Source organism: Triturus cristatus, chromosome 8, assembly GCF_964204655.1.
Source record: "Triturus cristatus chromosome 8, aTriCri1.1, whole genome shotgun sequence".
NCBI classification, from domain to species: domain Eukaryota; kingdom Metazoa; phylum Chordata; class Amphibia; order Caudata; family Salamandridae; genus Triturus; species Triturus cristatus.
In genome coordinates this window covers 693,100,617-693,116,723 of record NC_140591.1, presented here as the reverse complement: position 1 = coordinate 693,116,723, position 16,107 = coordinate 693,100,617, and the positions used below count along the sequence as shown (strand labels likewise).

General features: G+C 43.7%; 1 protein-coding gene across 1 annotated transcript in view; it reads right to left on the bottom strand.

Moving 5' to 3' along the window:
• Window positions 1–2,563: 2,563 nt before the first annotated feature.
• POGLUT2 (protein O-glucosyltransferase 2) overlaps window positions 2,564–16,107 on the bottom strand; it is a 142,994-nt gene continuing 129,450 nt past the window's right edge. The window contains exons 9-10 of the mRNA XM_085622099.1: window positions 9,528–9,632; window positions 2,564–3,300 (exon numbers count right to left, since the gene is read on the bottom strand). Coding sequence (XP_085478225.1) covers window positions 3,283–3,300; window positions 9,528–9,632 — 123 coding nt within the window. The 3' untranslated portion in view covers window positions 2,564–3,282. The remainder of the gene's footprint in view (window positions 3,301–9,527; window positions 9,633–16,107) is intronic.

Here is a 16,107-nt window from a genome sequence, read left to right as displayed (position 1 = left end):
TGAAAGATGCATAATTAGGCGCTGACCGGTGAACACTTCAGCCTTGTCGCGCGGCACCTTCAACAATAATTGCACGTGAGAAGAGGTGCAGAACAGCCGATGTGGCCCTCTTCCAAATAACGCTTTAAGCCCTGGGCTGAAAATGAGCATGCATCAGGGGTTCGCACAAATACTCACCAAGGTTAAAACAGTCTACTTCAGTACAGCTGTTTCTTCATCCTTTTTGCATTGCATGGGTACAAGAATCTCCATGCTCAAGCCATTGCGCTCGAGCAGCGATAAAACCGCTGCAGGCACATAACAAAGGCAGGCTCAGTAATTACCCAAGCAGTGGCAAAGGTTACAAACACTCTCCAGTAAAACCCAATTCTTTCTGTTAGTTAAGTGCCATATGTACCGGCTCATTCCACCTTAACGCTGTCCAATAATTTGCTTCTCGCAGGAATAGACAATGATGATCAGGTTCTAGGGCTAAACACAGTCCACAGCCAACTTTATAAAGGTTTGTTCAATACAGAGGCACAAAGAATCCAGTCACAGGCACAATAATTTGCTTGACCATCACTTTACAATCCACATAAAGATCTCAGAAGCATTAATTGAAATTGAAGCAGCCTTTCATTCCACTCTAGTGCTTCTCATATTTATGAAAATAGGTAACCTTTTGCTCCAGCGTTAGCCTTTGAAGACACCCTGGCCTGTAGGCTGTCGGTTGACAGAGATACTGGTGGGGCTACCAGGCGCCAATCCTCTTCACAGGCTTCAACATCTTTTCCTCTGTAATATTTGTTTCTTTCTGTGATACTTCAAATCTTCTCTGAATCAGCATCAAACTTCCCTTCACGCTAGGGTCTTTTCCGCTCGTCGCCAGTGCCAAAATGAAGGAAGTCACGTAGACAGGTCATGTAGAAATAGGTTATGGATTTATTCTTCAGGTTACAGCTTTAGTTATAGGTTACAGGATGATGGTAAGATCCATATAATGCCCCACCAGGAGCAGCCTCCTTGCTGCTCAGCCCATCCACTCCAACTGATCCTTCTTCAAGCACAAACACTCTCAACATTCCAATGACCTCACCATTGGCTGAGCAGCAAGGCAGAGAACAACAATGGGGAGGATGCATTAACCTAACAAGTAGATTACAATAACTAGCATTGTTTCTTTCCATCACCATTTGAGGATGCTGATAAACAAGCAAATGAGAATGACATTAAACCTAACCAATAGTAAGCAATGCGTGGGCTTTACGCCCACTGTAAGTTCTTGGTAAACTAAAAATGGGTCTTTTACAACGAGACAGCTAAAAAACATAAGGCAGGTGAAATGAGCCGATACAAAATGAAAGAGCAGGCTATACAGCAGAAATTACCACCCACTCAAGGTAGAAACAACACGACCCGGACAACATCAATACATCTCCTTTCTATATCTTTTGTTGTGAATACTTTTAATGACAAATGTAGCAGAAATAAAATAAAATTCTATGCAAACGTTTAGCGTTTTATCCAATCACAATACAAGACAATGACCAAACCAATATTTCGATTTTTAATATATACTTTTAAAAACACATTTTACATACATTCATTGAAAATCTTATAATACTATATTAATAAAAGGACTGCCCAACCTTCCTGTAACATACTCTGTTTCCCTTAATGTGATATTGATTTAACTATTTCAAATATATGTCAAGAATTAGAAATCACCCCAGATGCAAGCACTAGTTGTGGTCTCAAATTATTACTTTCATACCCAATAAAAGAGGAGGGGGTTGCATTTTTCTTTTTTAACCAAATAAGACCGGCATCCAGGAAACAAAAGAGTATCATTTTAAATTCTAACAAACACTTGCCCCATGTAGAAGCATTTCAAACTCAAAGTCTAAAGAACAAAACATTGTTTATCCTCTGAAAATCGACATGGGGCGGGAGGGATAGAGTTATAAATACAGATTATTATCCCAAGGAAGCAATGAAAAACCTGAATGTTGATTAATGCTATCAAAACCCTTCTAGAACTCCTTACCTTAAACCTGTACACCATACATTATCATTTGGACATCTGGCATCAATGTGTTTTCATTAGTACAACTGCACTGAGGTACTTGAATGTGTTTTTCACTGAACACAATTCTAAATTTTTCTCTTTTTCATGGTAACTTCTTAAATATTTCAATTACCTAAACACATACGCTAGGTTATCTTATGCGTGTATGCAGTATGAGTGATTAGTAATCAAAAGAGCAGCCTCAAGAAGTTGAAGGTGGCCTCCAAATGATGATGGTTTTCTGTTTCAAATAACAGTTCTTGTAAACCAACATATGCATTTACCAACTCTGTCAGTGTAGCGCAGAGCTCAGTATATGCCATTGCACTGTTACGCTAAATAACATTCCAACAACAGCACTTACATTTGATGCACTCATTGTGAAACTAAATTGCATTATTAAACTTTATATACAAAAAAAATTCACCTACCATAAATAGCAAGCATACCCACCAAAAAATGTAGCACAATATTTATGTTAATTGAATGTTTTTAAACAGAAAAAAACCCAGCTCATTTCAAATTGTTTTTTATTATCAGTTTGTTGAACATTTGCTCCATTTTTGTATCAGTGGCATTCGGTAGCATTGAAAAGTGCAGAGTGCTGAGGCAAATGTGTGAATTACATGAATAAACTACATTTATGAACTGTAAAACTTGCATCATTGTATCTTTTAGCATGCGCCCCAACTGCTTTATTTACATCCTGTGTGTTATTACACCGTGGTCTAAGAGTAGAGGGAATGAACACCATGACCACGTTGACGGCTAATGACCACAGATCTACTTTCTTCATTTAATGAAAATCTATAAATGCATGGTTGATCAACACTAATACATTACGGTTCAGTTCATGGTACAGTGATGACGTGTGCCCACGTGACACTTTAGTATCTTGTGTCAAAAACATTTACACTAACAACCATTCTGCTCTGCAGATACTATTTCCAAGTGTATTTTACTGTATATATTTAAAAAAGGAAAGGAGTCATAAAAAAAGTACTGATACTTTAAATCAGAGTATCTCAGGCATATTATTTTCAATACACGTTTGGTGAAAGTGCAAGACTGGAAAATGATTAATCCATTTGTAGTGAGTTACTTCATATTTTGACCAAAGATGGATGTGTCTAATACACTGTACATTCATTGTTTTCTGCTGTACTGAACAATGCGGACAATAACAGAAATCCTCGGTGCTCCAGGAATTTCTAAATATTGAATTCTACATTTTAAAGTTCATCTTTAACCTAAAAAGAAAAAGAAAACAATATATAAACATTTGCAGTTTTAAACATTACTTAATTTGTGTTTATGCTGTATGAGCTCTGGCTAAAAAGTAGAAAAATACACTCTTTTCTATTACACTGCAGGTTGCTAGATAGTGCAAGTGGAATAACACAAATAATACACATCTGTGCAACTTCTATTATCATTCTTTTAGCACCTTTATATTGGTCTGACGTTGGCATACATGCTATGCTTTCTGAAAATAGTGCATACCTTTTAAAAGTTTTAAAAACATATCAGAAGGCAAATTTCCATCCACTGTTTTTGTCAACCTTTCTTACAAAATAAATCTTACAGAGCACTGTGAGTCACCCATGTAAGCAACACACTCCAGTAGTATTGAGGAGCAATGAGAATAATGAATAGACATAGGAAATGGCATATTTAAGAGGGAGAGGGTAGATGAGGGTGCAGCAGAATGATGATGATGGTTCCATTTACAATTTTATAAGGCTAACTGTATTTTCTGTACTCACATATGTCATAAGTTAATCGTTGTTGAATTAAATTTAAAATGGTACCAAATAAACATACTTTGTCCTTAATCTGAACTGATTTACATTTGTATTGAAACCCAAGAAGATCCATTAGGTTAATTATAAATTTGCGTTAAGGAATATTTGCATTTAATGTGCTCCATCCCTAAATTAAGTTGAACAAAATAGCCTTGGCTACTTGATGAGACTCCTCATTTAAATGATTCATTTTACAGCGATAAACACATGTAACATACATTTAAAAACATGCATTAAAAATGCAATAGGCCTCGTCTTTTATTAAGTTAAAGTCATTTGCTTTGTTATACAATACCATTATCAAAGCAAATGGCTTTAACTTAATCAAAGGCGAGACCGATTGCATTGTCAATGCTTGTTTTTTAAGGCACGGGAGATTAAGTGAATTGCCTGGAACCACTAACTGTTTTTTCTATCGAAGACTGAAACCTCATTCCTCCAGTTCCAAAGTCGACAGCTCTGCCAATAGTGCCACATCACCTGCTGTGATCTAGAGCGGCACAAGTAAGATACAGGGGTATATAATGGGAATCAAGGGCGGTACAGCAAGATACATGGGTATATAGTGGGAATAAAGAGCGGCACAAGTAAAAGACGGGCATATAATGGGATTAAAGGGTGACAAGAGACGGGCATATAGTGGGAATGAAGGGTGGCACAAGTAAGATACAGGGGTATATAGTGGGAATGAAGGGCGGCACAAGTAAGATACAGGGGTATATAGTGGGAATGAAGGGCGGCACAAGTAAAAGACACGGCATATAATGGGAAGGAAGGGTGGCACAAGAGACGGGCATATAGTGGGAATGAAAGGTGGCACAAGAGAAGGGCATATAGTGGGAATGAAGAGTAGCACAAGTAGGAGACTGGGGAATATAGTGGGAATGAAGGGTGGCACAAGAGACGAGCATATAGTGGGAATGAAGGGAGGCACAAGAGACGGGTATATAGTGGGAATGAAGGGAGGCACAAGTAAGATACAGGGGTATATAAAAGGAATAAAGTCTGGAACAAGCACTATGGGGTGGAGTTACTGCGAGGAGGGTGGTAAAGAGAATATAAATGGCATAGACTGGAAGGAGGGTGGTGGTACTGGAGTGAGGGTGGTAGTGCGAGCAGAGTGAAATGGGCACGGAGGTGGTATCAATCATCAGGAGGGTGCTACAGGAAGCTGGCCATGTACAAGGAGTTAAGCCGGAGGGGTAGTGGTGTAGCCAGGAAGGTGAACAGCACAGAGAGATGATGATGCAGAGGGACACAGAAGCAGGGTGATATGGAAAGGGAGGGCCGTATAGACAGAGTGAGGGTGGTACAAGGACAGCACCGTAGAGGTGATAGATAGGAGGACACGAAGCAATGCGGTTTGTGGGGATTGGACAGGCAGGAGGGGGCAGTGATCCGGGAAGAAAAGCAAAGAGAAAGGTGGTGCAGATCAGAACGTCAGGAAGGAAAAAATTTGGAGAGGCCAAATGGAGGGTAAGGGACAATGCAGGGTGGTGAGAGGTGGTGGGTAGTTTGTAGTACAGAATTGCTAACTGTAGTATGGTTAGTAGTGAGTAGCGCAGAAGCGCTGGCTCTGGGAGGGTTAGTAGTGAGTAGTGCCGGAGTGCTGGCTGTGAAGTCCCGTACGGGATTGTGAAGGATCGCAGAGTAGAAGCTTGCTTCGTAGTGAGCCTCACCTCCCATAGCAGTGATATCAGGGTGCCGAAGGAAGGTTTGTTTTTGGGTTGGTGGGCCCAGCACTTGAGCATGACATTGTACATAGCTGTGGGGCAGTCCTCCGTGCGCTGAAGTAAACAGCAAGGAGATTCCATGTCTTGCAGCTGCTGGTGATGCTCTGAGAGGAAGGGAGGGGCGAGGGAGTGTGTCGGTGCTGCAGACACAGCCACCGGTGTTGCGAATGTGCACATTGACAGCAGCGTATGTTCCGAGCATTACCATTACAATTACTGCCGGCTGCCCCTGCTGCGGTGTGAAACGAGCATTGTGTGTCCCCTGTCTCAGCAGACCAGGCTGTAGTGGCCAGACCGCGTGTTTCCTTGTTTCCTTCGTTATATATATAAGTTCAATGCATTTTACTTCCCAGCGACGATGTGCAGCGTTACAGTAATCAGAGCAGATACGGCGCTATGTGACATGCATGCTTACTCATATGAAGTCAAAAAGATTGCTGGCCAAAGTTCAGAAGTATGTAATATGGGCCTTATTCAGAAAGTTATTTTTGTGCAACCCCCTGCAACTGATGTGCGGGAGTTCAGTGAAGAACAGGCCAGCGGCCGGTGTAAACAGTGTGGTGGAAACAATTGTCCCTAATCGCACAAAGCGAGCGAGCCTAAGTTGCCCACGAAGAGCTCCAGCTGGTTCTACATACGAGAACATTTTTAAGGGCAGCATATAATCTCCGGGGCATGTGGATGAGTCCCGCACCAAGAAGACGCTGTGCCGCTGCTCCTGCAGCCTCACCTGCGCCTCGAAAAAACAGAAAACAGAGATGGCGTCGGCCTGTCCAGATGGGCCGTCCAAAAATGGACAGGGTGGTAACAAAAAAGCCCGATTCCCAATCACATGCCAGCGTTTACCCTAAAGGATGACACCAGCCAATGGAAAAGAGGGGCGGGGCTTCAAGTCCCCTTCCGAAAGTGTATTGATTCCAAAAGGCCCTCGCATGGCGAGAACAGACATGTTAAACCATGGCTTACCTTGGGCAAACATGTACAAACATCGCCAGACATAAATGTGAATGGACTAAAGGGCTCAAGCATGCTCCAGAATAGACATGCATGTTGAAGCATGATCAAACATGAATGCATATGGGGAATCATGTTCAAATATGAGCAACGTTTCACCAACATAGTCAAACATGGATGGACTTACATACACACTTTTAAATATGGTTAAACACAGTGACATATGTTCAAACATGTTCTAACATGGGCGAAGTTCGAACATGATCAAACATGGCCACACAAGGCAAAACATGGCCTCACAAGGTAAAAACATGGCCACGTAAAGTCAAGCATGGCCACGAAAGATCAAACACGTCTGCACAAGGTCAAAGATGGCCACACAAGGTCATGAGACCCCTCACCTTGAACCCTTATAGGCCTGAGGAGTCCACCCCCATGGCCGAAATGCTCAAAAAGGGGGGTGGCATGTGGTCTCCCTGCCAGAGTCTTAAAAAGCCCTGGGGACCCTATCCCAAGGGCTGCTACTTACAATTTAAGAGGAGGGACCTGCACAGCACCCCCTCCCCCCAGAGTCTTCAATGGCAATGGGGACCCCATCCCCCGGGGCCGGCTCACTAGCTATGTCCAGGGGAGTCAAACCCCAGCACATAGCAGTTTCCCTGCCCACACTGCCGTGGGCAGGGAAACCTATGTTTGCTCGCACTAGGCAGGAGAATTTCTGAATCTCCCACCAAGCGGGAGAAATCACAAAGTCTGCTCCCAGCGGGCGGGAGGTGAGGGGGGCTAGACAAGTCCTGCTCTAGTCCAAACTCTCGCTCCCCTCTGAACGAAAAAAAAACCATCAGTTGACAGGGGGAACAGGCAGGTGAGGAGGAACAGATGAGCAAATGAGAAGTCAAACAATAGATGTGCAGCAGAGCAGCTAATAATTTTGGCAAAATAGCAGATGCATGTAAAATTACTGTATTTGCTTACAGGGTGGTGATAGTAGCAGGTGTGCAGATAACAAACAAGGTAAACAGCAAAAGGCAGGCTAACTCATGAGCACAAGCCCATCAACTTGATGCGGGCTGCATCCTTGCAACACATCTCCACTGGGTAGTAGTGTGCTTTTCCTTAGACAGAGCACATTTTGGTTTGCTAATAACTTTGGAGCCGATTGACAAATCTGCATGAAACGTAACAAAACAGACAGATTCATCCACCTCAGCTCCTCCTTGGATAGTTTCGGGGTGGTTCATCAAGCGGAGGCCAAGAAAATATGTGTGGTCCAAAACGCAAAATCCCGGTTCATTTTTTATAGACTTTTTTTTAAAAAGAATTACCGCACAAAACTACTGAACAGAATTACACTTATTTCGCTGTTGGGCGGACGCCTTTGCGGAAACGGGACCGACCTCAGGTCTTTAATAAAATTTATTAATAGGGGATAGGGCCTGTGCCCACCCACGCCCAGGGCCAAACACATAAGTTTAAGGGGAAGGGGTCTCTGCAGCCCTCCCCCGAGCCCAAAAGGGCCCTGGGAACCCCATCACCCAAGGCCAAACAAGAATTAGAGGGGAGGGGGGCATGTGGCCCACCTCCACAAGCCTTACAATGTCTTAGGGACTCCATCCACTGAGTCCGGCTATTTACCTGTAACTCAGGAAGCCCACCCCAGGACACAGTCATTTTCCCTGCCTGCAGGATTGTGGGCAGAAACAAAAGTGGGGTCTCACCTGGCGGTTGCTTTGCCCCCGCTAGGTAGAAGCACACTTCTGCTTCCCTGCCCGTGCTCTTGCTTGCAGGGAAACAGTGATTGCTGTGGCCCGGAGGGAGCAAACAAAAACAGCTGCTCTCACGGGTGAGAGAAATGCCGGCTCCCGCAGCATGCGGGGAGCCGGCTGAGGCCGCGGGGGCCCAGGGGCTTTCCTACTGCCCCAAACAATGTTTTTTGGTGCCCCACTTGGGTTCATGTGCTGTTGCTGAAGAGGACAACAGACATAGAGCTATTAGGGAAGATAACAATGGTATTCAGTCACATAGAAAGAAAATTATTAAATTGGTAACAACATAAGACGCCCAGAACCGCAAAAAAGTAATCAGTGACTGGTACAAACATCTCTGCCAGGAAAAATGATCAGTCTGAGAGAGATCAAACTGGCCATTGATCATGGCCCGAATCAACTACAGAGCCCGAGATAGTAAAGTAGACGCACAAATACAACACATCTTTTTTGGGAAGCAAGGAGACAAAAGACCCCAGAGAGCGCCCAATTCATAAAAACCCATATTCCTGTACTCAGAGGCACCTATTCTTGTATTAAAATCACCTAATACAAATCAAAATAGATTTTGGGTACTCCGCTAATAAGCTTCAAAGGGTCTTTTCAAAAGTAGACAAAGATAAAGAAATATTAATGACGGGACCTTAATAAATATTGCAAAGTGAAAATTCATGAGTTATATCCTCAGATCTCATATAGGAACAGTAAACAACCATAGCCTAAGGATGAGCCAATAACAGCTGAGAATTTTTGCAACCAAAAGACGATGGCAACAAAATGGACAGCCCACCACTAGGTCAACCTCTAATTGAAGGAGGGGCTTGGGGAACAAAAAACAAAATACTCATCTAACTCAAAATCGTTTAATAACCAAGTTTCATGCAAACAAATAATGCATCATCAAAACATTACGCATGTTGAATTAGAGAGTTAGGGAGAACTGTTGTACACTTGGAACATATATGAATCACATACGCTCAAAAGCATAACCTCTGTATATTACAAGTTCCTCTTGCGGAAGCACAAATATTTGTGTATCAGTGGTAAATCTCTGGAATGAGCATGTATATGGCATTCAGATATAAAAAGACCAAACAGGCATTCATACGTAATGCGTGACTAGTACACATTGACAGTGAATTTACCAAGTCCAGTGATATCACCAGTTCAGATATGCATTCTTTTGATGTTCAAATTATGCTACTTTCACATTACATACCTTATTTCTGTGGCAAGTACATGGGAAAAGGTCATCTGTGGGCTGCTCCACTAGTTCCATGCCTTCTCTGATTTTTGGCTTACTCACTTGCAAGTATGAATACTCCTAATTTACAAACAAAAGAAGGTCATTTCAGACACAAATAAATACTGGTACATCAAAACATCAACATGCCAATATATTAGAAGTATCATTGTCCAGGTAGTAGGGTCTGCATTGTGGGTTTACTCAACCACAAATTGGGCAATCAAAAATACAGTGAAACTGTATAGGCAAAATTACATTGACCTTAATGAAAAAATATGTTACCGTTTGGGAGGAACGTCTTCTGCGGGGCTTTGGGAAGCTGTGTCACCCTGCCCTCATAGGATTGTTGATAGCATTGAACTTTTTTTCCTCTGAGGTGAGGCAAACAATCTTAACTGTCCACTGAGGAAACTCTTTTTTAAAGACTGAGACATCACATGAAAGCTCTGCTGTGTCTAGGGTGACTAGTTTCCTCCTTTATCCCGTTTAGAAAAGGCTGACAAGCAATATCAGAGTCTAAGGGTACAGGCCAGTGTGCTCGTAGCCCGATGGAGGAACAACTTTTGAGCTCTGTCCAAGTAAGGCCTGTCCAGTTTCTCCTAATTGGGTCCTGTGCTTTGATCATGTTAAGTACATGTATATATTTTTTTGTGTGCGAGAGTTTGACATTTCTTTCAAATGTGCTTAGCTATTTATGAAGTCATGTCCACTGGACTCCACATGCATGTGTAGATTTCAACACTTCAGATTACCTAATTGGCCAGCCCTGGCTAGAAGTACTGGTTAGTATGACATTTATGGAGGTGAATGGTTTTGCATGATCCTGCACATCAGTACAGATGAGTATAACTGGCTATCCAGGAAGGGAATCTTTGCTAGTTGCCATTCCCTAATCTAAGTTTGGAATAGTTTATGGAAGCTCTACATGGAGAGGAAGACCTACCAACCTGTGTAGGTCCCTAATTTGTACCCACAAAGAGGAGTTATTGACTACCAGCTGCTTGGAAGTCCTGGAAACATGACCTCAAAACATGAGGTCAATCCAAATAACCTGACCAGGAAGCATGAACTCTAGGGTCATGTTCGCACTATACAAAACCTTTTAAATAAAATAAAATAAAATATATGAACTTAAGTATACACCAGTCTGTGACCGGAGGAAGCTCATCGCCTTTGAGTTAACACAGAGGGTGAGCCTGACAAGTGCTGTTCTTGCCTCACGTCATAGGAAAACACAACAGTATTCTTTTTTCTAGTTGGCTCCCTGAGACTTAAGGTTTCCTCTACTTCACCCTCTGGACTGGGGATCTGCTGTGATAGTTAAGATGGTCGCCCTGATTGCAGAACCATGGAAATTATCAATCTATCCTGGGTTGTTCTGTAAAATGTGTCAATTAAATCCCTAGTCAGTTCCCCCAATAGCAAGTTAGCTTTATATTTTTGGTGGCTGCTGTGGGTGCCCTGGCCCTGCCACCAGAAACCCTTGACCGCGACTACTGGTTCTGAGATACAGACCCCTGAACTGACCGTTCCCACTCAGTATGCCCAGTGTGTACTGGCTTTTTGGTCTCCAACAGACTGTGCCCTCACTTCGGGCCTATAGATTGGACCATGCTAACTTTGCCGGACACAACTGAGAAGCAGCTAAAGGACACCACTGTTCTACCAAGCTTGGGTTGGGCACCTAGGTTTTTTGGGCAAAGGGGCCAGGCCAAGTTTCATGGCAGGTGCATGGAAACTAAATCACTGCATACCGAAACTTAATCAAAACTCACAATAAACCCACTGAAACCAAATCAATTTTTTTTTTCTTTCATAAGCGTAAATGTTACATTTTATCTAGTTTTTGATTAAATGGCCATTTAACAAAAGCCGAGGAAAATAAAGTTCATGAGTGGAACATCTGAAATAATCTCAGCCACTGGTAAATTACTTTGAACTCTGACTGCCTCTTTTGCTCACTATGCCACTCTAGAGAGAGACCAACCTTAAACAAATAAGCCTTGGTCCTCCTCCAATAGTAACAGTCCTACACAAATTACCAGGCCATGTCTCCTCTAGGGAGACAGACAAGGAACGTCACACCAAGCCTCGAAGCATATAAAAATCCTCACATGTGTACTAAATTAACGGTTCTTTACATACAACAGAAGATCAAAAGAGTGGGGATTGGGCTGTAATACTACATATTGGACTGGAGATATAAACATTCCACCCGCTGTGTGTGTAAGGGGGGTGAGAAGACACTTACCAAGTACAAAAACCAACGGGAACTCCAGTAGTCTGGACCTTTGGAGGTTTCAAGAGGGGTTGGGGTTAAACAGGATGCAGGGCAATGAGGAGCATGACGTGGGTGAGACAGAAGAGGGGGTGTGGGCCAGTGAGCCATGAGGGACAGGAGGAGAAGATGGGAGGTGGGTAGATGAGCGAGGAATGCAGTGGATTTGAAGTAGTGGGGGTGACAAGGGAGAGAGTACAGCAGAAGTAGAGAGGATAAGCAGGAGAGGAAAAGAGTGGTAGGTGAGAAGTAGCGGGGTAGGGTGAAGGGTGACAGAAGATAGAAACAGCAGGGAACCGTAGAAGGTGTTGTAGTGGAAATTAGAAGGGGTGATGTGGAAAGCTCAGTGGGGCAAAGAGTCTGGTGTTCAAGGTGCTCGAAGCTAGCCCTTGGAATGGCCCAGTACCCCGCCCGCCTGTGCCACCTACTGAGCTGCAAGAAGATGTCTGGCGAGAGGTGGAGGTGTGGCAGGAGCCCATGAGCCTCAGTAGGGGGCCGGGCACAGTAGTGTTAAGCCGCTCATGCGCGGGTTGTTAGTCTTGCGGTGGTGCAGGTATGTTCTATGCTTTATAAGCCATTCCAGGCCAATCTGCACGATTGGAAGTAAAGCCTTCACTGGTGGAAAGCAGCGCACATTTTGCAAGAATATGCACAAGACGTCATTGTTGCTGAGCCGCATGGTCCTTGATTAACAACTCAACCAACAAGATTCAATGTGCACCACGTCACACCAAATTTAGTTCGAAAACACTGCTGCATATCCTACTAAAATAAGCCCAACTATTAAAATAAAAAATAAAAAAAGACTATTATTTAATAACAAGGACGGGGTGAGGGTGGTGGAAAGGGGAGAGCACACAGAGAAACAGTGAGTGGGAGGGGAAATTAGTAACACTGGTCAGCTGCAAGCATTTGCAACATTCACAACACGAGACAGGCAATCGGAAAAAACAGTGCGCAAAACGAATGGACACAAGTGAAATGAGACCTGTAACAGGGCCAGTCGTCTTGGGAGGGTACAACATACCAAAGGAAGGGACAAATGGGCACAATTTACCAATCAAAAGTAAGGAACTTAGAAAGGCACGGGAAGAACCAATGAAAAGCGATGGGCCGGCTTAAAGCCCATATACTGAATACACCATGTCTCTAAGACAGCGCAGGTGTGCTGACTGTACCCGACCTATAAATTTAATTTGCCTAAGGAAAACTGGTCTCAAATGGCACCCATTATCATAGTAGTTTGTGGAACAGAAGGGAATTGTTTGTATGCAGATTTGTTCCTTCTGAAAGAGCAGAATACTATCACTCACAGAGAAATTAGCCACTGGCTCAAGTGGGTTGACCCAAACACTGATGCTGTAGGCTGCAGGGGGCGGAGAAATAAGTGAATGACACACTCAATGAAAGACCACTAGATGAAGAGGGCTGGCTCAAAGCCCCTATATTTCAGTATAGTGAATGTATAATTTTAGTAAAATCAAAAGGGCATATGTAACACCAGACCTATAAAAGGAAGGCTGGCTTGTTGCATGATGAAGGGTAAAATACCATTTTAAAAAAGCACAGGAGTTGAACTCGAGGTAGAGGGCCGAAACTGATGAGGATATTGGGGAGGAGGTTACCTCAAACCGATCTGAAGTCTTTGAGGCAAGATGGATGTCAAATACTAAATACGGCTAAATGAACAAGCTATGCCTTATCTGGTAGAGACTCTCTGTAGCCGCAGATTCCTTTCCTTAGATTTATTCCTAGGCGTCAGACTGGATCTGGAAGATCTTCTTGAGCAGTATCCCTTCGCTCTGGTAGGTGGCCTCGTTCGGATCCATGTGGCGTCATCCGTGCCGAAGTGAAGTGCGCAGTGCCTTTATAGGCTACACCTCAGCGAGCTGACAACAGTTACTTTTTGGGACTTTCCACGCCAGAAGTGTGGCACCACGAAGCACACTGATCACTGGTGTAAAATACAAGGGCCCTGAAAGGGAAAAACCCTGTTCCTAGATATCTGTTCGCAGTGCGGGGATGATGGGTGGGTCGGTAAAGAATCTACAGCTAGATAGTCTCTACAAGATGAGTCGTTACCGAAGGTAAGTAATTGGTTTATCTGATAGAGACTTCTAGCCGAAGATTCCTTACCTCAACATAGATACCAATCAATACCTGCCTGGAGGTGGGTCTGCAGACCAACTTTACATGAGGAAGCCCTGCAGGACAGAACAGGCAAAATACCCATCCCTACGGACCTGACTGTCCAAGAAATAGTGTTTTGAAAACGTGTGGAAGGAAGCCCACTTTGCTGCCTGGCAGATGTCCAAGACCAGAACTCCGTGTGATAACACAGTGTTGGCAGCTTTAGCTGTGCTGGAATGAGCACCCAAACCCTCAGGGGGTTGCTTCTTGGCCAATGTATAGAAGGTTTTAATACAGAGTACAATCCATCGTGAAATGGTCTTCTTCTGTATTGCCCCTACTTTCTTCACTCTGACATACCCCACGAAGAGTAGGTCGTCCAACAGGAACTCTTGTATACGGTCTGTTGCAGGGATTCTGCTCATGCACAGAACTATGCGCAGGAAACCAGGACCTCAGTGAATTGTGGTGTACCAAAAACTGACCTCAGTACCCAGAACCCCTATCCGGCCAGCGTCAGTGTCCCATTCATTATCCATATTCTCCCGGAGGTCCCAATGTATAGACAACCCAGAACAAGCGACTTAGAGTACTCTCAGGAATGGTGGGAATCAGAAATACCTGTTCGTTATTATTCTCATATCAGTCCACAACAAGAGTAATCAGAGACACTGTAAAGTTTAAAAGGTTTATTTTATAAACTACGTGTCCTAAGATGCAGTACTTTGGCTAACATAAGCAGACAAATGATTATAATTAAAACCATCAGCATTGTTACAATACCATAGAAAATGAAGGAAGAAATCATATTACAAATGACAGTGGAATACAGCCACCTTCCCTTCGCTAGTAGACTAGTATTATTATACTAATAGAAGGTCTCTAGGCTTGAATGGGGAACCCCATACCGTAAAGATCAGCTTAGGTGAATCACATCACAGGATCAGCTATGCTCTGCGCCTGGAAATGTTCTTCTCCAGAATGTGTTTCTAACGCATGCAAACAGTAATATTAAAGGCTCTCGACACCCAGGTATTTGCAGCGGTGTGCATATTATGGCTAGAGAGTGGGCCGATCAACCTGAACTCAAAAACATACATTGTCTGGCGGCTCAGAGTGTTTTGCACACAATGTTCAGACCAAGGTCGCAGTGCACGTCTAGGGATGTGAACAACAGACAGTTCTCATGTGAAGAAAAGGCAAGCAAGCAGTTTTCAAATAATAACATGTCTCTGCAGTGTCATGTGCAAAAGCAGCAAAAGTGACAAGATGGCTTTTCTAACATCTAACGCGCTTATGCTAACATAACAATGTATGCATCTAAACCGCTGCCTTCACTACAGGTCAAGGTAAAACAACAACGCTCTTTTTGGGTCAAGGCGGTGAAGTCGCTCCTCTTCCTTGGAGGGATGAGGCAGAGAGTAAAAATTAGGCAGTGATGGATTGGCCTACGTGAAATGGAGTGATCACTTTCAGAAGAAAAGAAGCCCTCCTAAGAAGTACCAGTTTAGGTAAATGTTCAGGTAAGGAGGCTTGGATGACAAGGCCTGAAGCTCACCGACCCTCCAGGCAGATGCTATTGCCACCGGGAACGCCGTATTGATGGTAAGGAGCCTGAGAGGACAGTTGTGTAAGGGCTCAAAAGGAGCACACATCAGGAAGGTCAAGGCCAGATTATGGTCCCACTGAGGCATAATGGAGGGAGAAGGAGGAACCATATGTTGCAAACCATTCAAAAACCTATGTACAATAGCAGATTGGAAAAGGGAAGGTTAGTCAGGCAATTGCAGAAAAGCAGATATAGCAGAAAGATATCCCTCAACAGTGCCCAGAGCAGAGCCCTGTAGGGCAAGGAAAAGAACTAACAGGAGAACCTGACAAAGGGGAGCAGAAAGAGGATGAACTAGTTTCTCTGCAAACCATGCCACAAACTTACCCCACGGCAGGCATATACCATTTTGGTAGAGGGACGTCTGGCTGCCAGAATAACACTGTACAGCTTTCAGCTGTTGTCCCTCAACCTCCATGCAAGAAGGCGGAGTGTTGACACATTCAGATGCAGAAACCTCCCCTGCTGCTGCGAAAAAAGATCCTTCCGAAAGGGCAGCCTGATGGAGGACCAATGGCCATGCTCAACAGCTCGGG